At 35.4% G+C, this 25,791-nt stretch overlaps 4 protein-coding genes across 4 annotated transcripts; all 4 read left to right on the top strand.

Annotated features, from left to right (window-relative positions):
- The first annotated feature begins 420 nt into the window (after positions 1-420).
- Positions 421-2,026, top strand: LOC132183745 (major allergen Pru ar 1-like). Its single transcript, XM_059600581.1, has 2 exons — positions 421-704; positions 1,828-2,026. Exons 1-2 carry the CDS (start codon positions 421-423, stop codon positions 2,024-2,026), a joined length of 483 nt encoding a protein of 160 aa, XP_059456564.1.
- Positions 2,027-12,696: 10,670 nt separating this feature from the next.
- LOC132183564 (probable CCR4-associated factor 1 homolog 9) lies at positions 12,697-13,497 on the top strand. The gene has a single exon (XM_059596925.1). It carries the CDS (start codon positions 12,697-12,699, stop codon positions 13,495-13,497), a length of 801 nt encoding a protein of 266 aa, XP_059452908.1.
- Positions 13,498-15,090: 1,593 nt separating this feature from the next.
- LOC132183640 (pathogenesis-related protein STH-21-like) lies at positions 15,091-15,773 on the top strand. The gene is made up of 2 exons (XM_059597034.1): positions 15,091-15,274; positions 15,538-15,773. Exons 1-2 carry the CDS (start codon positions 15,091-15,093, stop codon positions 15,771-15,773), a joined length of 420 nt encoding a protein of 139 aa, XP_059453017.1.
- Positions 15,774-24,820: 9,047 nt separating this feature from the next.
- Positions 24,821-25,303, top strand: LOC132168081 (major allergen Pru ar 1-like). Its single transcript, XM_059579153.1, has one exon. The coding sequence runs from the start codon at positions 24,821-24,823 to the stop codon at positions 25,301-25,303; it is 483 nt and encodes a 160-aa protein (XP_059435136.1).
- The last annotated feature ends 488 nt before the right edge of the window (positions 25,304-25,791 follow it).

The raw sequence follows: 25,791 nt of genomic DNA on the forward strand, positions 1-25,791 counted from the left end.
TTTTATGTTCTTCTAATAGGCGGAAACTCATAAAATGGATATATATATATATATATATAATTGATCTTAGAGTGATAGTGGAGATGGAAACCTCTTCTGAAATCAAAAGACAGTTTAAACACGTCATTGAGATCCATACTTGTACTTTGCATTTGTGCATTAACATATCCAAAACTCTGATCATTAGGAAAGTTAACCTCGAGAATGACGCCCTCTTCAAATTGTTATTAATCAAATGCACAACAAGACAGCCCTGAGAACCAAATGGAAACAAGCTAATTAAGGAACAACAACCTATAAAAACCACTTAATTCCTTCTATTTTCACAGCCCAAGTTGAAGAAAAGAAATTCTAGATTCCAAGCCATCTCCTTCAAAATTAGTGCCTAGCTAGTTTCATTAATCCTCAAGAAAGGATATCATGGGTGTAATCACATACACAGACGAATACACCTCCACTATCCCACCAGCCAGATTGTTCAAAGCCTTGGTCATTGATGCTCACATCCTCATCCCAAAACTCCTCCCACAGACTGTTAAGAGCATTGAAATCATTCAAGGCGATGGAGGGGCTGAAAGCATCAGGCAAATCACTTTCGCCGAAGGTAGCCAATTTAGTACTGTCAAGAACCGAATTGATGAGCTGAATGAAAAGACTTATTCCTATAAGTACACCGTGATCGAAGGTGATGCCTTGGCTGACAAGCTTGAACTCAGGGCCGGCTCAGGCCCTAGGTGAGTTAGGCCCTCGCCTAGGCCCCCAATTTTATAAGGCCCAAAAAAAATTTTGAGTTAAAAAAAATTTGAAAAAAAAAAAAAAAATATTTTGGGACAAAAAAAAAAAAATTTAAGGCCCAAATTTTTTTTAATAGGGCCTAAAATTTTTTTTTTTATCAAAATTTAAGGCCTCAATTTAATAAGCCCACTATAAATTTTTAAAATAATTCAAAAAATAAATTAAAAAAGGACAAAGCATTAAAGCCTTACATCATTACATGTCAATTCCCTAGAGCTCTATACACTTAACGCTACAGTACACGCTTGACGCTACAGTACACACCTACATCATGCAGTCATCCTCTTAGCCTCTTTCTAGAAATTTTTTGTTTTTGATGAGATAATACATTCGTTAGAAATAAAATATTACCTTTTATTTTCTATTTATTATTTAGCCATCTAGGGAAAGCCAAGAGCCAAAAATATAAACTGCTGTTAGCCTAGTAAGCCTACCATGGGCATTTTAAATATCAGAGTCTCTATATTTGCCACTTTACCTCTCTTCTTTGCTTGCTCTTTTCTGAGTTTTTCTTGTCTGCCTATCTCATCATTTTCTCTTCCTCTCCGACTCCGAGTGACTGAGTCTCTTGTCTTATCTCCAAGAACTGCTTCATAATTCCTTTGCCAAATCGGGTTTTATTGTTTTATTTTTGTCATTTATTTTATTATAGTCATAATTTTTTTTTGATAAATCGTGTTTGTTTAATTTGTTCGTACTTTTAATTAAACATGTCTATTAGAAAATATGCATCTGGATATGAAAAACTTTAAAAAAAGAAGAAGAGAAAAGTAGACAAATTGATTGAATCTCAAAGAGGAGCTCTAAATAAATTTGTTATTAGCAATAAACAAAATATTGAGGATAATTTAGGTGAAAAACTCATAAATGAACAAGAAACTCATCAAAAAGAATTAGAAGATAATGAAAATGTTATATATATATATATATATTTGTTACTTTAAAAAAAAAAATGTTACTTAAAAATAAAATAAAATTTAAGCCTAATTTCAAAGTTTTGCCTAAAGCTCCAAAATACGTTGAGCCGGCCCTGCTTGAACTGATTGTTCATGAGGTTCAATTTGAGGCAACAACAGAAGGTGGGAGTAAAAATAAGATGACAACCAAGTACCATACAAAGGATGACTTAGTAATCAAGGAAGAGGAAATCAAGGCTGGCAAGGGAAAGGTGCTTGGTATGTACAAAGTTGTGGAAGGCTACCTCCTCCAAAACCCCGATGCCTATGCTTAATTAGCAGCATTTCTTCTGAATTAATGCTCATCTCCAATCGGTCTCTTTTTTTCTACTGCTTAATGTTGTGGCTTTTGATTTTGTCTCTGTATAATTTGGTGTGGATAATAAGTGTCAATCACTAGTAAATAGTGATTGTGGGCTCGTTGTACTTATGTACTGCTTCTTCCGGTGAAGACACATAAATAAATATGACTGATGTCGTTTCAAGCTATATATATTAATAAAGCATTCCTACATAATGTGAATGATGAATTCCTTTTTCTTTCTCATTGTCTAAATCAGTGGGTGTCCTCTCATGGGGCCAATTTGTTAACGTCCATCCACACATGACACACCCCATGCTCTAATATGATGAACTGGAAACAAATCCTATAAATCAGCATTAATTTTGCATTCATTGGAGATAAGAGGTCAATATTCTATTTCAATTCTTCTAATCACAGAGTGGGCAAGGGCTGAGCTTATTCACCTCATATTCTCATGATATAAAGGCCTAGTTAGGGGTGTTAAGTGAGCAAGTCGGCTTGCTCACTAGCAAGCTCGAGATCGGCTCGTATAAGCTCGACTCGTGCTCGACTCGATTATTAAATGAAACGCTTCGTGAATACAAATCTTGACTCGAATATTAAATAAAGCAAACTCGGTTCGACTTGGTTACGCTTGTGAGCAAGCTCATATAAGCTCGTGTGTGTATATATATATAAATTAAGTAACACATAATTAATATTTATAAATCTCATAATTATTAAAATCTTAAAATTGCATTTATATTTAAGTGTTAGAAAATGAAAAAAAATCTATGTTGAAATATTTTCAATATATATATATATATATTTGATTCATATCTCCCCCTTTGGTATCAGAACCATTCCGTTGGTGATCCGTGTTTTTCATTTGCTCCGATCTTAATTTCTTTGATTCATATCTCCTTTCTCAGTTATAAACCAACCACCCCGTTAGGTAACCTCGGTTAACCTTTTAGTCCCGTCTTAAGCTTGGGTTTGGCATCTTAGGGCATGGTGAAGGGTTAGTTTTAGCCAAGGGTATGTGTTATGAGTTCTTTGAAAAGAGCCTATGATTAAAAGAAAGTTTTAGATTTTAGCTTTTGAAGATGTGGAGATCCAGTTCTTCCGTTAGCTCTAGGTCTTCTTTACCACCAGACGTTGTTAATTCTGAACAAATTTCTGTTGAAGATGATAATTCTTTTAGTTTTGATAAATGAAATATTCCTAAACTTTCCCCGGATGAAGTTTACACTACTTCTTGGATAAAATCCACCTTTAAAGATGAATACTCTGTTAAAACTGTTGAACAAACATTTGCCATTTCTGGTAACAATGAAAAATTTCAATTGTTTAATAAAAAATTTGTCAATGATTCTCTTGCTAAAAAATATAAATTCTTGCATGTTAGTTCTGTTCAAGTTGCTGTTAAACCTTTAACTAGATTAGGTATCAATGCTTCTATTTTATTATGTCTTCGTGATGCTCAGTTTGTCAGTTTTTAGACTAGTATCCTTGGCATGATACAATCTTCTTTATTTAATGGTCCCGTTCATTTCGACACATTCCCTAACTTGACTCTTGCTTTAAATGACATTCACATTCTTAAAGCACCAACTTTAAATGTGTTAACTTCTGGTTATGATATGGAAGAAGGTAGCAAACCTCTTGCTATCATCTACCGTATCTACTATAAGTTATTAAAAACCAATCTAAATCCTCAGGCTATTATTAAGAATGCTGGTGGCTCGACTGTTTTAATCCAAAGCTCTACTCAGGATGCTAATATACGAACTCCTAGAATGATTCAATGGGATGAAATTAATCTTCCCAACAATTGGCTCTTGGAAAATGTATCTAAGCCTGCCAGAGTAGTAAATGACACCAGTAATCTTGATTATATCCAGCAGTATTTAGATGGAACTGTAAAAATTAGTTTTTCTTATTTGAATCTTACTAACAGAATTGAAAGACCTCTTATGATCAATGAAAGAAGAAACTCTTTTGCTGGCTCAACCACTTCGGAAGGCCTCCGACGAAGAGACCAAGATATTGATAAATTTCTTGCTCACCCTGATTTAAAATTAAAAGGTGTCTTTAATGATTCTCAAGTTTCTTCTGCTTTTTACACTGCCAAGCAAACTCCCCCCACTACTCAAGCTGATGATGATGGAGGATCCCTATTCCCATCCACTTCAGATTTTAATGCTCCTATTCCTCCTCCTCATCAATTAAATGTCCTTCATGCTCCTCTTAAAGATTTCTTTTCCCAAATTGACTGGCCTGCTTTACAAAAAGATTTTTCTTGAAAAGAAAACCAAGCACTATGACATTCCTATAGATCTACTTTTTCTGAAAAAGAAAGATCCATGATCAAAATTCGTTGGACTGAAAAAATGATTTAAACACAAAAACATATTCTGTTTTTTAATTTTCTTCAAAACCATTACCCTAACAATAATGTTTTAAATGTAGTTAAAAAATCTTTTGTTAAGGAAGATAAAACCACTGTTAAAGCTTCTCACCCACCTCTTGAAAATTTATTGATCAAAACTTATCGCACTGACACAATTGTTAAAGCCTCCCCTTTTAAAACTCTTGATTCTGCCACTATTCATAATGAAACCAGGAAAATCATTGAACAAAACAATTTTATAAATCAATCCCTTCATGTCATTGGCCAACAGTTAGACCGAATTGAAGACAAAATTGAATCCCCCACTTCCTCTAGTTGTAGAATAGAAAAACCTATCATTTCCCTTCCTAGAGAAAGGAAGAATCTTGGCTTAAAAACTACTAACCAAAAAAATGTCAACAGAATTGACAAAATGTTGAAAGATTTGAAAACTAGTCAAGCATCTGGCTCTGGACAAGCCTGTGTTGTCCAAAAAATCAATGAGACATTTAATTCAGATGATTCTAAATATTCTCAATACCCTTCTGATTTCAACATTAATATGATTGAAGAAAATTTTGATCCAGAACAAAAACTCCAAAGAATTTTTGATAAAGCCAAACCCATTAATCTCACAAAAAATTGGTACACAAAACCCACTCCTTCTGATTTACAATTTGAAGAAAGATTATTTCAATCCCAGTTTTCTGTTTCTACTGATAAACTTTATGAATGGAACATTGATGGTTTGTCTGAACAAGAAATATTGAATAAAATGAATCACATGTCTATGGTTGCTAATGCTTATGTTACTAATCACAATTTAAGCCAATAAGAAATTGTTGACCTACTTTCTACTGACGTTTCTGGAACTCTTCGAAATTGGTGGGATAAACACCTCACTGAAGAATCCAGAGAAACAATTAGAAAAGCTGTCAAAAAAGATGAAGATGGCTTACCTATATTTGATGAGCAACGTGGCACTGGTGAACCTGATAGTGTTAACACATTGATTTACACAATCATTAAGCATTTTATTGGAACACCTTCTAACATCACTTCTCGTATTTTCTGATTTCTTGAATAATCTTCGTTGTCCTACTATGTCTGATTATAGATGGTATCAAGATGTTTTTCTTTCCCGTGTTATGGTTAAATCTGATAGTCAAAAGTCTTATTGGAAAGAAAAATTTATTGATGGATTGCCTTCATTATTTGCTCACAAAGTTAAAGATGAACTCATTAACTCTAACACTGGATTAATTGAATATGAAAATTTAACTTATGGTGATTTATTTTATACTGTTAAAAAACTTGGCATAAAAATGTGCATTGATCAAAAAATGATAAGACAACAATTGAAGAACAAAAAGAAAGCTAAATATGAAATGGGTAACTTCTGCGAACAATTTGGGTTACCTCCTATGGCTCCATCTCGGAGAAATAGAAAGAAACCTGATAAAGTTTTCAAGAAAAGACCTGCACCATATTACAATAATTACAAGAAAAGAAGATTTAATAAACCAATTAAAAAATTTCCAGCAACTAATAAACCCAAGAAGAGTAACTCAAAATTTGATAAATATTTTTCTAAAGGAAAATGTTTTAATTGTGGAAAATCAGGACATTTTGCTAATAAATGCCCTGAACCACCTAAAATTTTAAAGAAAGAAATTAATGCTTTAAAAATTGATGACAATGAAAAAGAAAATCTTTTTAGAATCTTACAATCAATAAGTTCTTCCGATTCTTCTGATTGTGAATTTTTAACTACTTCAAGTGATTCTGATTACCATTCTGCCAGTGAATTTTCTGATAATGATTTCAAAATTGGTTGCAATAATTCCTGCTGCAAAACTGTCAAAACTTGCAACGTTCTCTCAAAAACTGAGGAGCAAGAAAATTTGCTAATCACTTTAATTTCAAAAATTAAAAATCCTGAATTAAAAGAAGACTACCTTAAAAAACTAAAGAATACAATGATAAAAAATGCTAATAAACCTAACAATACAAAAATATCGCTTGATGAAACTTTAGAACGATTTTTTAAACAAAAAACTAAAGAAATTACTATCTCAGATTTGCAACATGAGATTAGTAACATCAAGAAAGAAATTGCAGATTTAAAAAATGACCTTTTACTGTTAAAATTGATAATAATGATTTAAAACAACAATTGTTAATACTAAAAATCCAAAATTGTTTTCAAGATCACAATTCTGATAAAGAAAATGATAAGCAATCTGAGCATTCTGATGAAGCGGAATCCAACTATAAAGTGATTTCCAATGAAATAAACAATGACATTAAGATTATCAGTCTTATTAACAAAATTGTTCCACCCAAGTGGTATTGTAAAGTTCATATTGTCATTGATCCTGATTATGCATTTAATACCAGTGCTTTGATTGATTCTGGTGCTGATTTGAATTGCATTCAAGAAGGAATAGTACCCAGCAAATATTTTGAAAAATCCACTAAAAGACTAAACTCTGCCAATGGAAGCCGTTTGCAAATCAAATATGAATTAAATAGCATACATGTCTACCAAGGTGATATCTGTTTTGATACTCCTGTTGTTCTTGTTAAAAATATGACTGGAAAAGTTATTCTTGGTCTTCCTTTCATTTGCATGCTTTATCCTTTTTCTGTTGATGAAACTGGCGTTTCAATTGTTAAAATGGGTGTTGAGGTAAAATTTTATTTTGCTAACAAATTTGAGATTGATATTAGTCATTTTAACATTATCACTGCCAAAACTAAGCACTTAAACTTCTTAAAACAAGAGGTTAAATATAAAAAAATTGTTGAACAACTTTTAGATAAATTATTGCAATCCAAGATTGTCTCTTTCAATAACCGTATCATTGATCTTGTCTATTCTGATCTTCCTACTGCTTTTTGGTATAGGAAAAAACACATTGCTTCTTTACCTTACATTAAAAAAATTTCTAAAAAGAAAATCCACACTAAAGCTAGGCCCATCCAAATGAATGCTGAAACTTTAGATTTTTGCTAGAAAGAAATTGCCGACCTACTTGTTAAAGGGATTATTCGTAAGAGTAAATCTCCTTGGTCTTGTGCTGCCTTTTATGTTATGAAAAATGCTGAAATTGAAAGAGGAACCCCTAGGCTTGTTATCAATTACAAACCACTTAATGATGTACTAGAATGGATCAGGTATCCCATTCCAAATAGAAAAGATTTAGTTAGTCGTATCAGTGAGGCTATAGTCTTCTCTAAGTTCGATATGAAGTCAAGATTTTGGCAAATCCAAATTGATGATAAAGATAGATATAAGACTGCTTTTACTACCCCATTTGGACATTATGAGTGGAACGTTATGCCTTTTGGTCTAAAGAATGCCCCTAGTGAATTCCAAAATATCATGAATGATATTTTCAATCCCTTTAGTCACTTTACTATCGTTTACATTGACGATGTTCTGATTTATTCTAAATCTATTGATGAACACTGGAAACATTTGAACTCGTTTCTAGAAACAGTCAAACACAATGGACTTGTTGTTTCTGCCAAAAAGATTAAGCTCTTCCAAACTAAAATTAGATTCCTTGGTTTTGACATTTTTGAAGGTCGTATAAGACCCATTGATAGAGCCATTCAATTTGCCGATAAATTCCCTGATATTATCATTGATAAAAATCAGCTCCAAAGATTCTTAGGTTCTTTAAATTATATAGCAGACTTTTACAAAGATCTGAGAAAACATTGTAAACCTTTATTCGACCGTCTGTTAAACAATCCTCCCCCTTGGACTGACACTCATACTTCTCTTGTTAGAGAAATTAAAGCCCATGTCAAGGCTTTACCTTGTCTAGGAATTCCTTCAGATAATGCTTTCAAAATCGTTGAAACAGATGCTTCTGAAATTGGTTTCGGAGGTATTCTGAAACAAGTTGTTTCACCAGGGTCCCCAAAACAAATTGTTCGATTCCATTCTGGATCCTGGAATAAAGCTTAAATAAATTATAGTACTATTAAAAAAGAAATTCTTTCTGTTGTTTTATGCATCACTAAATTTCAACCTAATTTACTAAATCAAAAGTTTTTATTACACATTGATTGTAAATCTGCCAAGTACATTCTGCAAAAAGATGTTGAAAATATTGCATCAAAACAAATTTTTGCCCGATGGCAAGCTATTTTAAGTGGTTTTTTATTTTGATATTGAATACATTAAAGGTTCCAATAATTCATTCCTAGACTTTCTCACTTGTGAATTTTTGTAGTGCCAGAATGGCCAGCAAAAAGGACAAAGAGAAGATTGAATCCAAGCCTTTGGCCTTGAGGCCAAAGACTCCCATTGCCCCTCCAGCTACCACCTCTTCCATTGCACTAGCCAATCGTTTCTCCGCTTTCAATCCCGGCTCTCCGGCCACTTACTCCAGTGCCCTTATTTTTGATTATGACCCTTTTGTTGTTTCTTCACAAAAGACTGCTGCTCCTTTCATTAAATACGATAAATCCTCAGCTTATGTTATTCCTCATTCTGAATATTTGTTTCACATTGAATTAAACAGATCCCACATTAAATTTCCTGCTCAAATTGCTACTTCCTTTTTTCCCCCAAAATTTCATTGGATCCCTGAGCATCCTCAGAAAACCCTTTCGTACTATACCAATATCTTACTCCAAACAAAGTCCGTCCATTTTAAACCCATTTTCAGTAAGACTGACCCCCAACAACTCATTTATCACAGCATTTATTTCGATAAGATCATTCTTGAAAAGGATTGGGGGGAACATCCCTCACATCTTAGGAAGTTAGATGGTTTCCCAATTCCTTTTTGCTATTATGATTACATTAATGCTTGGTACAAATTTTTCCTTTTCCAAAATTCCAAATTTGATCACTCCTGGTTCTTAAGCTTTGATAAAGAATTTGGAGGCATTCTCGCCCTCTGGTTCTCCGATTGGTGGATGAAATTTGGCCTCATCTCTGACATTCTCCCATTAAAAATTGTTGAAGCTTTTAAATCATTCAAAAATCTTTATCATACTGATGAATATGGGAGCAAATTTCCCCATGCTCTCCATTTTGCCAAAAAATTCAAGGTTCCTTGGATCATCAAGTGGCAATATGTTATTCTTGATGACAAATTGGAACGCCATTGGTATATTAAGTGGTGGGATAATTACCCACGAACTGATCATTTGATTGAAAATTTCAAAGCACTAGCCCAGTTACCTAAAATCCAATCTCCTTTCCTTCTAAACCATTAACCATTGGCAAATTTGCCCAATTGATAACCCCCAGTGCTTTCCTTTCTCCTCCCAAAGAAGCCGTTACCCCTACTACTTCTTCTTCTAGTTCTTCTAAGAAAAAATTATTTTCGAAGAAAAAAGAGAAGAAGGAAATTTTAAAAGCATTACTCATTTCTTTCGATGACAGCTTCAGTTCCGATGAAGACAAAAAAACCCGATGATAATGACAAGAAATCCGATGCATCTTCTGAAGCAACCTTCAATCCTATATGGCAATGGTTCGGGAATTCTGGTTTTCCCGGAGACAGTGATAACTATTATCCTGGAATTGAAGATTTATAGCTCATTTGTCCTCCATGGCACCATTGACAGCTCATTTGCCCCCGTGGCACCACACATCATTAAAATCTACTGAAGACATTTACCAGATCATTTTGGCATAGTTCCTGCCAACATTATAGTACCTCCTACAGTACCTGCCGACATTACAGTATTGCTACAGTGCCTACCAACACTACAGTATTTACTTTTACTATTTCACTGTTAAAAGTCCTGATGTAATTTTATTTTACCTTTGGACTCTGTCTATAAAAGGACACGTCCCATTCATTGTAAGGCAGAAGCTTTCAGCCTAAACATCTGAAATCCATCTGCAACTATCTTGCTGCTTTCAACTTATAATCCTTTCCGTTTTCAACTTGTAACTTAACCACTTCCAATTTACATTTCAATCTGTAAGTTCTCTTGTTAATCATTAATCAAATCTTTTGATATCTTTTCATTATCTATTTGTTCCATTACTCTTTTATACGCTCCAATTTCACGCTTACTCTGGAAAATTTTGCATCATGTTTATTTTAACTACATATACCTCCTACATGGATGGTTCTTCCTCCTGCATGGAAGGTTTTACTGCTTGATTTTAACTACTTTATTTTATCATCATTCTCCCCCTTTGGTATCAAAGCATACATATATATATATTATTTTGTGTCATGAGAATGTTTTAAATGGAAGGTTTTAAAGAGTATTGAATGAAAATTGTCCCACATTAGAAAGAGTGAAGATTTTGTTGGCATTTATAAGGTTCAACAAATTTAAGCTATTAAGTGAGCTATGCTAGGGCACACTCTAATGCATGTTATAGTAGCGCGAGTGGCGTTGGCTATAGGGCGCTAGTGGTGCCTTGATGGTGCACTTGGCACTTACAACAGTTTAATAGCAGTTTTATTTTGAAATTCAAAACAGCAGTTTTATTTTCAAAATTCAAAAGAGCAGTTTTATTTTGAAATTCGAAATTATCTTAGAATAGATAATTATCTATGACAATTCAATTCTCTTTAATATCTTTTTTTTTTTTTAAAAAAAAAAATAATAAATAAAAATTAGCATTATCCTTTCTTTTTGGTCACTAATTGGAATAGAAAATTTGAGAGTATTTTTGGGTTTTATTTTTGTTTGCACAAAACGTAGTTAAAACACAGAGATTTCTGGGCTCCATTGTATCCTAGAGAAAAATTTGCTGCATTCCAATTCTGGTGGGGGCAAATATTTTCTTAAGGAGAGTGACGTTGTAACACCCCTTAGGAGCATTTTCGTTTTCTGTATTTTTCCCTATTTTTATAACAATCTAAATCCTTCGTGATCAAAGAGAGAGAACAATTATTAAAAAGACCCCGATTCAATTAGAGCAGGCCCAAACGAAAGGAAGAATAATCAAGCAGTAACTATTGAGGGAGATTACAAAAAGACAGAAACTATTGAAGAATCAAAAAGACCCAAACATTATCACTACTTGTTTGGTGAGCGAGAGAGAGAGAGTGAGAAATAAGAGTTCAGGTGGAAAATGCGCTATGACTGGTGAGGGAGATTGAGAGAGAGAAGTTGAAAAAAAATAAAAAAAATTGTAGTGGCCGTTGTCCTAATGTAGTCTGAATACAACATGTTAACTTGTCTTACATTGCAAAGAAAACACAAATCCCCAAGTTTACTTATCTATAAAAGGATGCATATCATCTCTCTTTGAAACCAAGTGCCTTGCTATATTGACTCGGGCTCCATACTCGACTAGGCAGGCTAAGCAAATGCTCATATGCAAGCTAGCTTCTTGAGCCGTTTAAGAGTTCCTAAAGTTTAATTTTTTTTTTTTTATTTTTATTTTTTTTATTTTTTTTTTTTTAAAAAAAGACTTTAAATATAAGAGTTAGCTCACGAGCTAACTCGACTTATTATGAGCTTGAGCTCGATTTTTTTTGCTCGCCCTTGAGCTCGGCTTAAGTTCGAATAAAATTTAAACGAGCCAAGCCTGAACAAGGAAATTAGCTCGCTCAAGTTCTACTCGTTTACAATCTAGGCCTAGTGTTGTTATGATAAGCTAAAATAATGCACAAACTATACCTGCTACATCCACTTTAATTTTAATGCAATATTATTGATACAAGTGAATCAAGTCAGTTAAAAAACAACAGTGCTAGAAAAAGTTCAATTTATGTTTTGTTTCCATCTTGATTTTGAGGAGGGGCGTTATAATAGGATATTTTCAATAAATCACAATAGCAAACACAAATTAATCCAACGGATTTTTGCTTCAGTGCTATAAAGAAAGAATTAAAATTCCTAGTAAATAACGTGTAACATAGTAATTAAAGTTAAATTTTTATTTTTAAGTAAGAAAAATAATTAGAGACCCAAAAAAATGAAGCACGATATTTTTGTTTAATTAGAGAGAGAAAGTGCTGGAGATATGGAGAGGACAGTCCAGGATAGGAGTTGGGCCTGAGCTCAACTGAGAGCTGCTCTGGGAAAATTCTAAAGCCCATATTTTTAGACGTCAGCCCATGTCAATATTTTTTAGTCGGTGGTTAACCGTTAAAGCACCAGAAAATTTAAATTCCTAGGTAGAATTCCAATTCGAATGGAAGTTGGGATTAGATGGTGAAGGCGGTGGGATTTTGGTTATAAAAGACCCTTGGAATGATGCCATATCAAACAAAAAAACTTTTTTGCTCCAAATCAGACGTTTTGTTTTTTGGTCGCAAATAGCAATGGCTCCTCCTCCTCCGCGTCCAATCGTCGTTCGTCAAGTTTGGCAAGACAACCTCGAGCAGGAATTTTCCGAAATCGCAAGAGCTCTCTCCCATCATCATTTAGCCGCCTTCGACTCTGAGTTCCCCGGCGAAGTCTTCCCTTCTACCAGCCGCCACTACTCCGATATGTCTTCCGCTGAGAATTACCTGCATATGAAGCGCAACGTGGATGCCACTAAGATCATCCAATTGGGTCTCACTCTCTCGGATGCTAAGGGGGATTCTTGCTATGTTTGGGAGTTTAATTTCAAAGGTTTCGACAAGGAAACCGATCTTCACAATTCGGAGTCCATCCAATTACTAGAGCAGCAGGGGATTGACTTGAATAAAAACCGAGAAAAGGGCATCGAATCTAAGAAGTTTGTGAGGCTAATCTTCAACTCTGGCCTCTTGTCGAATTCCAAAATCGTTTGGATCACCTTCCACGGCGCATATGATTTTGGCTACTTAATCAAAATCTTGATTGGGCGAGAACTGCCATCTGATCTCATGGAGTTTATTCGTTTGGTGCTATACTTCTTTGGGTACAGGGTGTATGATATCAAACACATGATCAAGTCGTGTAAGGGGCTGTATGGAGGTTTGGAGAAGGTGGCCAACACTCTTGGGGTTAACCGTGTTGCGGGGAAAAGTCATCAGGCGGGTTCTGATAGTTTGCTCATCTTGCACACAATTATAAAACTAAAGGACGTTTACTTCGGCGGTCAGCTTTGGATGAATTTTCGGTTGACTTTATACAGTCTAGAAATCCAAACTTAACGTTGGGAGTTTGGATGCACCAAAAATTTACGGCTTCCAATTTCTAACCGGATGCAATCAGCGATGGCATGTTACAATATTCAGTTTTAGGTTTCCTTTCTTAGACAATGTATAGGATTCTTCACAACTATTGTAAATCTGATTTTTTTTTGTTGAAATGGAAACAAGTTTAGTATTGAGTGGGTATCACAGATATTGCTTACAAATTTATTATTCAAACGTATCTATGCTTTGGCAGTAATTTGAGCTCTATACCGCTTGTGAAAGATTGCTGTAAGAGCTACAGCCAAAACCCAGCGTCTTATTTTGCTCTGTATCTCTTAAACTGCTCTGTATGCTGGTAGACTATGATTGTAAATTGAAATATGGTTGTTGCATACTTTGCTTATTCTCTTCAACTACGATTTACCCGAACTTTGTTTGGTTGGTCAATTGTAAAGGAGAGAAGGCAGTTGGTTGAGGCATTGTTGGTGCTTACTTGACTTATGAGTCAACTGAATAACAAGAATAACACTGGCTGCATATTTATTTTATCTATTACTGGGAAGTTTATGATTTCTTGTCTGTTTGTAAGTCTGCTTCTGATTACTCCCTTCAAACCCAGAAAGTCTTCTCCTGTGCCTTCTCTTTTGATTCTTCGTAGGAGACTTTAGAAACTAGTCTTAAGAGGAATGCATTTGGTTAGAAGGTTAAATGAATTTGGACTTGTTCATTGAATTGCGATTGATAGTTAATTTGGGAATAACTATTTTAAAACTCAATTAAGAATATCCAAACGACTTGTGCTTTATGGAAAAACTCCAACTCGGATAATTAGAATTTGCTGTTTGTAGGCTTCCTCCACTCCCTCCACCTTTGAAACTATCCATGAAGAGTTTTTTTATCACTTTAATAAGAGTAATTGAAGGAAAAGTCTGGGAGATTAAGTTTGTTAAGTTGCTGAATGTGTATTGTCTGCCATCCCTCTATTTTGGAAGAAGTGCATCTTGTGTTGGCATTGATTTTAATTGCTTGTGTTTGCATAATTATGGGGACCCAAATCAATGCTGACGATTATGATCCCAGAATGAGGTTTTTGCTTTAGATTTTAGGTTCTGATATCAAAGCTTCCAAGTTTAACAAGCATACATTGATGATATCCTTTCTTTGGTTCACTTATCTGATTATTTTTTCTGCCTTATTTTGCTTTTCTTTTGTTTGGTATTGCAGAGCAGAGATGGTTGTAGGATGGTTGAAGGGGGGCGGCTTTTGCATATTGAGGCTGTGACTAAAGGAGAATGAAAGCAATATTTTAGGCAAAATCCAGGGCCACTGTCCTATCTCTAAGAAGGACAGTGGCCCTGGAGATTTTCTTAGAAATTAAGAATTCTTCAATCCCCTGTTGAATTGGTCAATATCCAAAGACTTTGGACGGAGAGTACTAATGATACTAAAATTCATACCAAAGCCAACTTTAACTAAATTTCTGCATAACGACAAATTTAAGGTCTTTCTATTCCTCTCCCAAAGGGCCAAAACTATTCCCACATAGATCTAATTCATTTCATCTCCTCCTTTCCATAACATTCCTCTAGATTCATAGTGTTGGCAATTATGGCAGTCACCAAAATTACTCAGACCTTTGCAACTCGGGTGACTCCGGACAGGATGTTCAAGGCCTTGATCCTTGACTCTCACAACATCTGCCCCAAGCTCATGTTTTCATCAATAAAAAGCATAGAATTTGTTGAAGGCAGTGGAGAGGTTGTAAGCATCAAACGGATCAATTTCACTGAAGGTTAGCAACTCTAGCTAGCGTATTATGTGTACTTAGTGCCTTAGTTCAGACAAAATATATAAAGCATAACCTCAAGGGGGTTGGCTTTTCTCGTAAGTCACTTAGTCCTGGTGTTTCATGAAGCATTAAGTTTAAGGTTCGACCCCCTTGAGTGCAAACAATTAGTTGGAGCTACGCCCATGAGCAAAAGCTCGAACTTCACTAACCCGTGTGGAGAGAGACGCTTTGTATGGTGTATTTCCATTAATCGAACTAATGGGAAGGCAAAGGCGGCCCATTAATGGAGAAGCTTGAATATATTAGCTATGAGCTGAAGTCTGAGGGGTATGGTAGAGGAGGATGCGTTTGTAAGATGAGCAGTGAATACAAAGCAATGGAAGGAATAGAGATCAAAGAAGAGGATATTGAGTTTGGAAAGGACAGAGCCATAGGGATGTATGAAGTTGTGAGGCCTACCTCTCGGCTAACGCTCATGCCTACGTTAAAAGATAAAATCTGAACAAATTAAGCAGATCCTACTAAGTCAATTCACAATTCCTTGATTTCCTCCCCATGTTTCATGCTTACTCCATATTTTATTCTATGATTTATGGGATTTGTTTCCGTTCATTAGTCTATATATTATCTTCTCTTGTAACCATGGAAATCACTGAATAAAGATATAGTTCTTTGTGTTCTCGTCTTCTTCCCTTTCTTCTTCTTCTTCTCTTCACAAAACTTCATCCCCTTTTCTATATTTTACATGGTATCATAGCACTAAATTAACCAACGACGTTCTAGTTCCTTGCCCGTTGTCTCTCTAAGTCATTTCATCGAGCACCTTAGCCACATCACATCTATTTGTTGAATCATAGGTTGCAAGCTCACTCCTTCCCAATAGTTACCGCACACCTACATCAATCCTTGGTCAAACCTCTCTCTCATCTTAGCCGCATCACATCTATTTGTTGAATCATAGGTTGCAAGCTCACTCCTTCTCCACAGTTACTACACACCTACAGCAATCATTGGTCAAACCTCTCTCGATCTCACCTTCATCTCCAACACAACTCCACAAAAAATAAAAAATAAAAAATATCGTTTTCAGGTTTTTGGTATTTTGCGGTGAAATCTAACTATCCATTAGTGGTTTTGCGGCGAGATTCGACCACTCCTTGGTATTTGCGGGGAGATCCGACCTTCCCTTAGAAATTTGCAGCGAGATCCGACTGCTCTTTGGTATTTTACGGCGAGATCTGACCACCCCCTTGGGGTTTTTGCGGCGAAATCCGACCGCCCCAGGTGGTTTATGGAGAGATTCAACCGACAAACTGCCAATTACTTTTTTGTGTATCAAACTAAAAAAAGTTCCTACCATCAGTTTGCGGGGGAATTTTAAAAGAAAAAATCTAAACAAATCAAGCAGATCTCAGTAAGTCAACAATCCCTTCATTTCCTCCCCATATTTCATGCTTACTCCATATTTTATTCTATGATTTATGGGATATGTTTCCCTTATATATTATCTTCTCTTGTAATCATGAAAATCGTTGAATAAAGATGTAGTCCTTTGTGCTTTCTTCTTCAACCCTTTCTTCTTTTCTCTTTACAAAACTTTCATCCTCTTTTCTATATTTTACAGGCTATACTTGGAAAAGTCGTGTAATCATTTCGAGGATTGTGTTTTGTGTAATAATTCTAACAGACTGCATTTCTTTGTTTCTTTCAAGAAATGCATTTTCTGTTCAATGAAATGCTGCAAAAGATAACCAAAAGCAGGTTAGCCTTGTCTCTGGATTCTACTTTTGTGGTTCTGTAAACTCGTGGCACATATCTTAGCCGACAATTACCCCCTTAAGCATACACCTTTTTTTCGGTTTTAATGTCCAATGTTCAAAAAGTGACAATAGACCCTGATAGTATCTAATTGTGCTAAAAAATCATCCATCAACTTTTTTCCATCTTTTTGAACAAAAACTCAGATAAGTTTGTTGAATTTGACTTTTTAAGAGGCGAACTTTTGAAAATGCTCCTAAAATTAAAAACAAAATATAAAAAAAATGGCGGTCGAGCCACCCCCTTTGGGCATATGGGGGGGTGGCCAAATTACCCCCAAACCCATTTGGGATAGTTTTGACTATCCCTATTTGGCTACACTCCCAATGGCCTTGGGGTTGGTTTCAACCATCTCCATTCAGGCCAAAGGGGTGGCTCGACCATCCCCGACTTTTTTAAAAGGTTTTTTTTTTTTTTTTTTTTTTTGGCACTATAACCCTAAAAGGCATTTTTAGAGTTCATCTCTTAAAATGTCACGAGTGACACATGTGGGTTTTTGTCCAAAGAAACGGAAAAAGTTGATAGTCTTTTTTGCGGCAATAAGATACTTTGTGGGAGGGCCATTTATTAGTTTTTTTTAAACATTGAATGTTAAAACGAAAAAGGATGTACTTCTAAAAATAAAGTGTATTTTTACCAAAATAATAATTTTTTTTTTTTGAAAAAAAAAAAATTAACCCGAAATACTCATCACTATCCTACACATTATTTACCAAATTTCATCCCCTGATTTCTTCTTTGGATGACTAAAATTTTCATTCAAACACAAACAAAATACTCCAAACACAGTGGCAAGAAAGCCGGAACTCAGTTCTTTACATCAAACAACGAAAAACCAAACCCAACTCAAACAATTACAAATAGTCTCGTGTATATATATATATGACCATACCCAACTTTATTAAAAGGGAATTTTTTTTTTTTTAACCCTAAAAGGCATTTTTAGAGTTCATCTCTTAAAACGTCACGAGTGACACGTGTGGGTTTTTGTCCAAAGAAACGGAAAAAGTTGATAGTCTTTTTTGCGGAAATAAGATACTTTGTGGGAGGGCCATTTATTAGTTTTTTTTAAACATTGAATGTTAAAACGAAAAAGGATGTACTTCTAAAAGTAAAGTGTATTTTCACCAAAATAATAATTTTTTTTTTAAAAAAAAGAACCCGAAATACTCATCACTATCCTACACATTATTTACCAAATTTCATCCCCTGATTTCTTCTTTGGATGACTAAAATTTTCATTCAAACACAAACAAAATACCCCAAACACACTGGCAAGAAAGCTGGAACTCAGTTCTTTACATCAAACAACGAAAAACCAAACCCAACTCAAACAATTACAAATAGTCTCGTGTGTATATATATATATATATATTTCTTTGATGGGTGATAGTGTGTGTGTCTATATATATATATATATATATATATGACCATACCCAACTTTTTTAAAAGGGTTTTTTTTTTTTTTTTTTTTTTTTTTTTTAACCCTAAAAGGCATTTTTAGAGTTCATCTCTTAAAACGTCACGAGTGACACGTGTGGGTTTTTGTCCAAAGAAACGGAAAAAGTTGATAGTCTTTTTTGCGGAAATAAGATACTTTGTGGGAGGGCCATTTATTAGTTTTTTTTAAACATTGAATGTTAAAACGAAAAAGGATGTACTTCTAAAAGTAAAGTGTATTTTCACCAAAATAATAATTTTTTTTTTAAAAAAAAGAACCCGAAATACTCATCACTATCCTACACATTATTTACCAAATTTCATCCCCTGATTTCTTCTTTGGATGACTAAAATTTTCATTCAAACACAAACAAAATACCCCAAACACACTGGCAAGAAAGCTGAAACTTAGTTCTTTACATCAAACAACGAAAAACCAAATCCAACTCAAACAATTACAAATAGTCTCCTATATATATATATATATATATATATATATATATATAGACACACACACACACTACCACCCATCAAAGAAAAAGAAGAGCTTCATCACCCACTTTGAACCAAGATACTCTTGGTATAGGTGCAATTTGGAAAATGACAATTGGGAAATGAGCCATAAATATATAAAGGGAAAATTACACTTTACCCCTCAAAGTTGGCAGTGTTTTTCAATTCAACCCCAAAGTTTCAATTTTTGCAATCCACCCCCCTCCCAAAGTTTCAATTTTTTTCAATTCAGTCATTCCGTCAGTCAAAGCCACTTTGACTGACGAAATAGTGATCACGTGCAACACACGTGAACAGTATTGACCTTTTCCTACCCAAAATACCCTCATCAACCCACCTGACCCACGCCCAATCTGGTCTACCTAAACTTGATGGTAGGGCTGGCAAAACGGGTCCGCGGGTCGACCTGTTTATGACCCGTGGGTACCCGCGACCCGTTTAAGCAATACCCAAACACGACCCGTTTAATAAACACGACACGGGTATTTTCACGGGTCACCCGACACAACCTGTGAGACCCGTTTAAAATAATGGGTCGTGTCGGGTCAACTGTTTACCCATTTAACTAAAAATTTGGATTTTTTTTTTAAAAATAAAATAATAATAGTCTTGATTTTTTTTTTTGTTAAATCTTTGTAACGACAAATTCACCAGACACTCCTTAGTCTTGATTCTCATTGATAACATAAAAAATAGGGCACTCAGCAAGGAAAAAAAAAAAAAAATCTTGCATAAATGTTGGTGTTTGACCATAAAAGCCTAGCCATATATCGTCCCCAGATATTCATGGAAACATTTGGAAACAGGAGTTATCCTTTAATCTTGATTCTCATTGATAACATAAAAAATAGGGCACTCTGCAAGGAAAAAAAAAAATGTTGCATAAATGTTGGTGTTTGACCATAAAAGCCTAGCCATATATCGTCCCCAGATATTCATAGAAACATTTGGAAACAGGAGTTATCCTTTAAGAAAATTATATATATAAAGGACCCATTTGGTCTCGAGGGTACCAAATAGCCATGCTTCCCTTTTCTCGCCACTTTTCTTTGGGCTTTCCAGGACTACAAGTTCCACAAAATCAGAGCATGAGACTTGAGAGAGCAAGAGATTGAAGAGAGAGATACATACCAGATGCGACATCGGCGGAAGAGAGAGAGCGGCAGTACGACGTCGGCGGCGCAACAGAGAGAGGGGGAGAGCGGCAGCGAGAGGAGAGTGGAAAGAGAGAGAGTGGCGAGTGGGAGAAAGAAAGAGGGATGGCGAGCCGGCGAGAGAGAGAGCGGCAGTGGATGAGTGGAGAAAGAAAGGACAAATGGAAAAGGTTGGAGAAAGCAAGAGGGGCGGTGGACCGGCGGTGGCGTGGCGTGAGCGTGGCTGCGTGAGGAGTGAGGACTAGGAGCGGAGAGGGTCTGGACAGTGGACTCTAGATCTGGACTCTGGTCTTTGGAGAGTGGACTGCTTTTTCACTTTTTCCTTTAGGCAATTAGGCTAAAAGCCTAAAGTTAAAAATAATAATAATAATAAAAAAATAAAAAAAAAATAAAAGAAAGAAAGAAGATAAACGGGTCTGGCGGATTACCCATGGGTGACTCGTGAAATGACCCGCCAGACCCTTATAAACGGGTCGACCCGTTTATGACCCAAACCCGTTTAATGTAAACCCAAACTTGCTAATTTCGTGTCGTGTTCGTGTTGGGTTGTTGGGTCGTGTCAAAATTGCCAGCCCTACTTGACAGGTCGTGTATCACGAAAGTGAGACATGTTCATATTCGTGTCCTCTCCCATGCATGCATGTTGCATATAATTAAGGAGAGATAAAATGAAAAGAAAAAAGAAAAAGCAAAAGAAAAAGCAAAAGAAGAAAAGAAAATGGTAAAATTTGAATATTCAAACTCTCACATCATAAGGGAAAAAAACATATATAATTGGATATCCCTTTTGGAGCTAGTCAAGCATGGCCGGAGGATGCAACTAATTCGTCGACATATGTGTTTTTTAATGACATTTTCACTTTCCTTTTAACTTATTCCAGCATTTTTAGGAAAGAGTGGTTCTAACGGCTACCAGCAAGCAAGTTTTTTAATTCAATATATACAGAAGAATTTCGGATCATTTTTCCCCCCAACAATTTCTCAGTCTCTCATTTTGGTTTCCCATCATTTTTTATAAGAAAAAAAAAAAGCATTTTATGTCCAAATTTTACTATTAGAACAACAACCAGCCGACATCTAACGATTTTTTTCTTAAATTTAAGAAATCAAACTACTTTTTGACCACTTCCCTTCAATAATTTATTCATATGTCAAATAATTTAAACTAACACAAGGAAAGAAAGTATAAGAAATTAGTAAGACGGGCTAAGAATAATTTTGGAAGGTTGATTATCGCTTTCTAAAGTTTGGCAGTGTTTTTGTAAACAACGTGTAAGTTTGGGGGAAGGCGGGCTAAGAATAATTTTCCCTCTTTGTGCCAAAATATATACAACTTCTAAGGTTCTTTGTTAATGTCTACTTTCTACTGAAGTTCATTTAAGATTTTGCAAGCCAAAGATGTGTTTTTAAATAAAGTTGTTGAAAGTTCCTCATTTGGGAGTGCATTTTAAATAAAATGGCGGTCTGTAGCATAGAAAAATAAAAATTCGACACCCAAGCCGTAGGTTGAAAGAAGTAGGGTGGGTACTCTATATTTGTTCAATTTGAATTCTTTTTTGTTAATTTTCAGTCACCTTATGATGTATTGCTTGTCATGGCTTCTTGATATTTTTCTTTCTTTTCCTTTACAGCAGGCAACAAAGGGGACCACAGGTGGCATGCATTACAACAAGGGGGGCCACAGAAAAAGGGGAAGGCAGAATGCAAAAAAAGAAAGCATACAACCAACCCATCCGACAATAAGCAGACAATAAACCCATCAACCAATAACTTCAAATATTATACCAAACAAATTAAAATAAAAAACAACGGGTCTGCAAACAAGTAAAAAAATATACAAACAAAAACACAAAAACATAGGGACCTATGTCACTTTTAGACACTATAAAGCCAATTTTCCTTCACACTAAATCAGAACATCAATAGATCTACAAAATGACCAAAACCACTCTCCACAAACCTTAAAAAATATGAACAACTCAATTGGGAAATTAGTGGGCTACCTTCAGTGGCCGATCGGATGGGTGGACGGCAAGTTTTGCGGGATGGAAGGTTTTGCGGGTTTTGAGGTTTTGCAGGTTTTGCGGGACGACGGGACAAGCTGCGTGAGGGAGCCGATTGGCAGAGAAGTAGAGACGGGACGGCTTGCTGCATGAGGGAGACGTGAGGCAGACGATCTGCAGAGAAGTAGATACGGGACCAGCTGGCTGCGTGAGGGAGAGGATCGGGAGAGAAGTAGAGATTTTCACTTCTAATCTGTTACCCTAAGCAAAACGGCGCCGTTTTGCTTAGGGTAAGGATACCCCATCTTGAAGCAAAATGGGGCCATTTTGCTCCTTGTTTTAAAAAATATATATAAAAAATTTTTTTTAAAAAAAAATCATACAAGGGCGTTGTAGTAACTTACCCATAACCAAACGACGTCGTTTTGTAGTTTCTGTCCAGACTAACGGTTTTGACTAACGGAGTGGCCAAAATGCAAAAGTTTGGTAGTTTGGGGGGCTAATTTATTACTTTTGGAACATTAGGAGGCTAAATAAAAAACGGCTAGTAGTTTGGGGGGCTTTTTAATATTTTTTCCATTGCAAAAATTGTAGCTTTGGGGGTCGAATTGTAAAACGCTGCCAACTTTAAGGGGGTAAAGTGTACGCAAAAGAAATGTACGAATTAACTGAGACTAAGTACCATATGCATTTGGAGAGGGGGTACGCATAGACAGATTAGAACTTATCACCTGCCTCTGGCCGCCCTGGGATTAGCATGGTCAACCTTGGGGTTTCAAATGAAAACCACTGCCCAGTTGCCTAAAACAGATGGAAATACAAATATTATATCCAACAATGATAATCTTTTACAAACTTGATGTAATATATAGAGCATGCTTGTTGAGTATACACATGTGAGCTTAAAAACGTTTGAGTCCCACATTGAAAAAATGTCAGAAGCGTGAGTGATTAATATAAGGGAAAACTTTACTTTAGCCCCCTAAACTACCACGCGATTTGACATACTCCCTCGAACTTTTAAATCTCTCAATTTAAACCCCTGAACTTTTAATTGTAGTCAATTTGAACCCTTCCGTCAGATTTAGCCATTAACTTCTAAAGGCAATACATAAAAAGACCAAAACACTATTAATTTTCGTTTTTTTTTTTTTTTTTTTCTAAAAAACAAATGAAAAAAAAAAAAAACCGTGGGTCAGAATAATGAGTCAATTATTTATTTATTTATTTTACTTAAATGGATATGCTGTAGAATACAAAAATCAATTTGACTTCATTAGGAAAAAAGCCTCAATTTTTATTGTGGCAGGATTTTATTACATACAACTTGTATTTATGTGACATCAACAGTTACAAAGTGAAAACCCCTTTCTGTTTCATTGTCAAACTTTGAATAAAGAGGAAATATTTGAAGTCAAGACAGATTATCTCACTTTCCACTTGGTTGGATTCATGTAGGCATGTTAATTATAATTTGTATTTAGTTTTACATGCTCATGCTCACTTTCTCCTTCAAACATTACATATTGAATTGTTTGTTCACCAAAAATTATGAAATAATTCAATGATCTTATTATATTTTGAGTGTTGGTCTCCATGCTGCCAGCCCCTCTGGTTTCGGATATATATATACATATTAAAAATGATGATCATTGGAAAGACAAGACTTCCAATGATCATGCATGCCACCAACTTGTAGATTACTTGACTTTAGTTTTTTTACTCCATAACAATTTTTTTTTTTTCTTTTCTTTTTTCTATGGATATATTGTCTGTAGCTGTTTTTTGACCATTCTATTTGTTACTATTTAGAATTCCATTTTTTTTTTTTTTTTTTGTAAGCATGTTATTTTGTTATGTTTCCACAGGTTTCCCCTTGTTATTTTGTATTTAGACTTTGCTGACACGATTTCTTTGTGGTATCATTGTAGATTATGCTACCAGAAGCAATTGCAATTGTTATATATGCCCCCTACAGTTACTTCAAGGTTTGTTTTCCTTTATCTCCTAATGATTATTACATCCAATGTAATTGCAAAACAAATGATATTATCTTTGATGTTACAAATAACCTTGAGTTAGCAATGTTATATGGTAATTATATGATTGCTTTTATGTTATTCTAGTAGGCGGAAACTCCTAAAATGGGAATAAACCGTACCTATTCTAGAAATTCATTCTTAAAAAATTGGACCATGGCTGCCGGCATTTGTATTCACTTTCAGGCTTTTGGGATCCATGCTATGCTCAATCATTAATTGATCTTAGAGTGACAATGGAGATGGAAACCTCTTCCGAAATCAAAAGACAATTTAAACACGCCATTGAGATCCATACTTTTGTACTCTGCATTTGTGTATTAACATATCCAAAACTCTCATCATTACCGAATTTAACCTCGAGAATGACGCCCTCTTCAAATTGTTATTAATCATATGCACAACAGGACAGCCCTCAGAACCAAATGGAAACAAGTTAATTAAGGAACAACAACCTATAAAAACCACTCAATTCTCTTCTATTTTCACAGCCCAAGTTGAAGAAAAGAAATTCTAGACTCCAAACCATCTCCTTCAAAATTAGTGCCTAGCGAGTTTCATTAATCCTCAAGAAAGGATATCATGGGCGTAATCACATACACAGACGAGTACACCTCCACTATCCCACCAGCCAGATTGTTCAAAGCCTTGGTCATTGATGCTCACATCCTCATCCCAAAACTCCTCCCACATGCTGTTAAGAGCATTGAAATCATTCAAGGCGATGGAGGGGCTGGAAGCATCAGGCAAATCACTTTCGCCGAAGGTAGTCAATTTAGTACTGTCAAGAACCGAATTGATGAGCTGAATGAAAGGACTTATTCTTACAAGTACACGGTGATCGAAGGTGATGCCTTGGCTGACAAGCTTGAACTGATTGTTCATGAGGTTCAATTTGAGGCAACATCAGAAGGTGGGAGTAAAAATAAGATGACAACCAAGTACCATACAAAGGATGACGTAGTGATCAAGGAAGAGGAAATCAAGGCTGGCAAGGAAAAGGTGCTGGGTATGTACAAAGTTGTGGAAGGCTACCTCCTCCAAAACCCTGATGCATATGCTTAATTAGCAGCATTTCTTCTGAATTAATGCTCATCTCCAATCGGTCTCTTTTTTTCTACTGCTTAATGTTGTGGCTTTTGCTTTTGACTCTATATAATTTGGCGTGGATAATAAGTGTCAATCACTAGTAAATGGTGATTGTGGGTTCGTTGTACTAATGTACTGCTTCTTCCAGTGAAGACACATAAATAAACATGACTGATGTTGTTGTTTCAAGCTATATATATTAATAACGCATTCCTACATAATGTGAATGATGAATTCCTTTTTCTTTCTCATTGTCTAAATCAGTGCGTGTCCTCTCATGGGGCCAATTTGTTAACGTCCATCCACACATGACACACCCCATGCTCTAATAGGATGAACTGGAAACAAATCCTACAAATCTGCATTAATTTTGCATTCATTGGAGATGAGAGGTCAATTTTCTATTTCAATTCTTCTAATCACAGAGTGGGCAAGGGCTGAGCTTATTCACCTCATATTCTCAT

Source organism: Corylus avellana, chromosome ca1, assembly GCF_901000735.1.
Source record: "Corylus avellana chromosome ca1, CavTom2PMs-1.0".
In the NCBI taxonomy this organism is placed as follows: domain Eukaryota; kingdom Viridiplantae; phylum Streptophyta; class Magnoliopsida; order Fagales; family Betulaceae; genus Corylus; species Corylus avellana.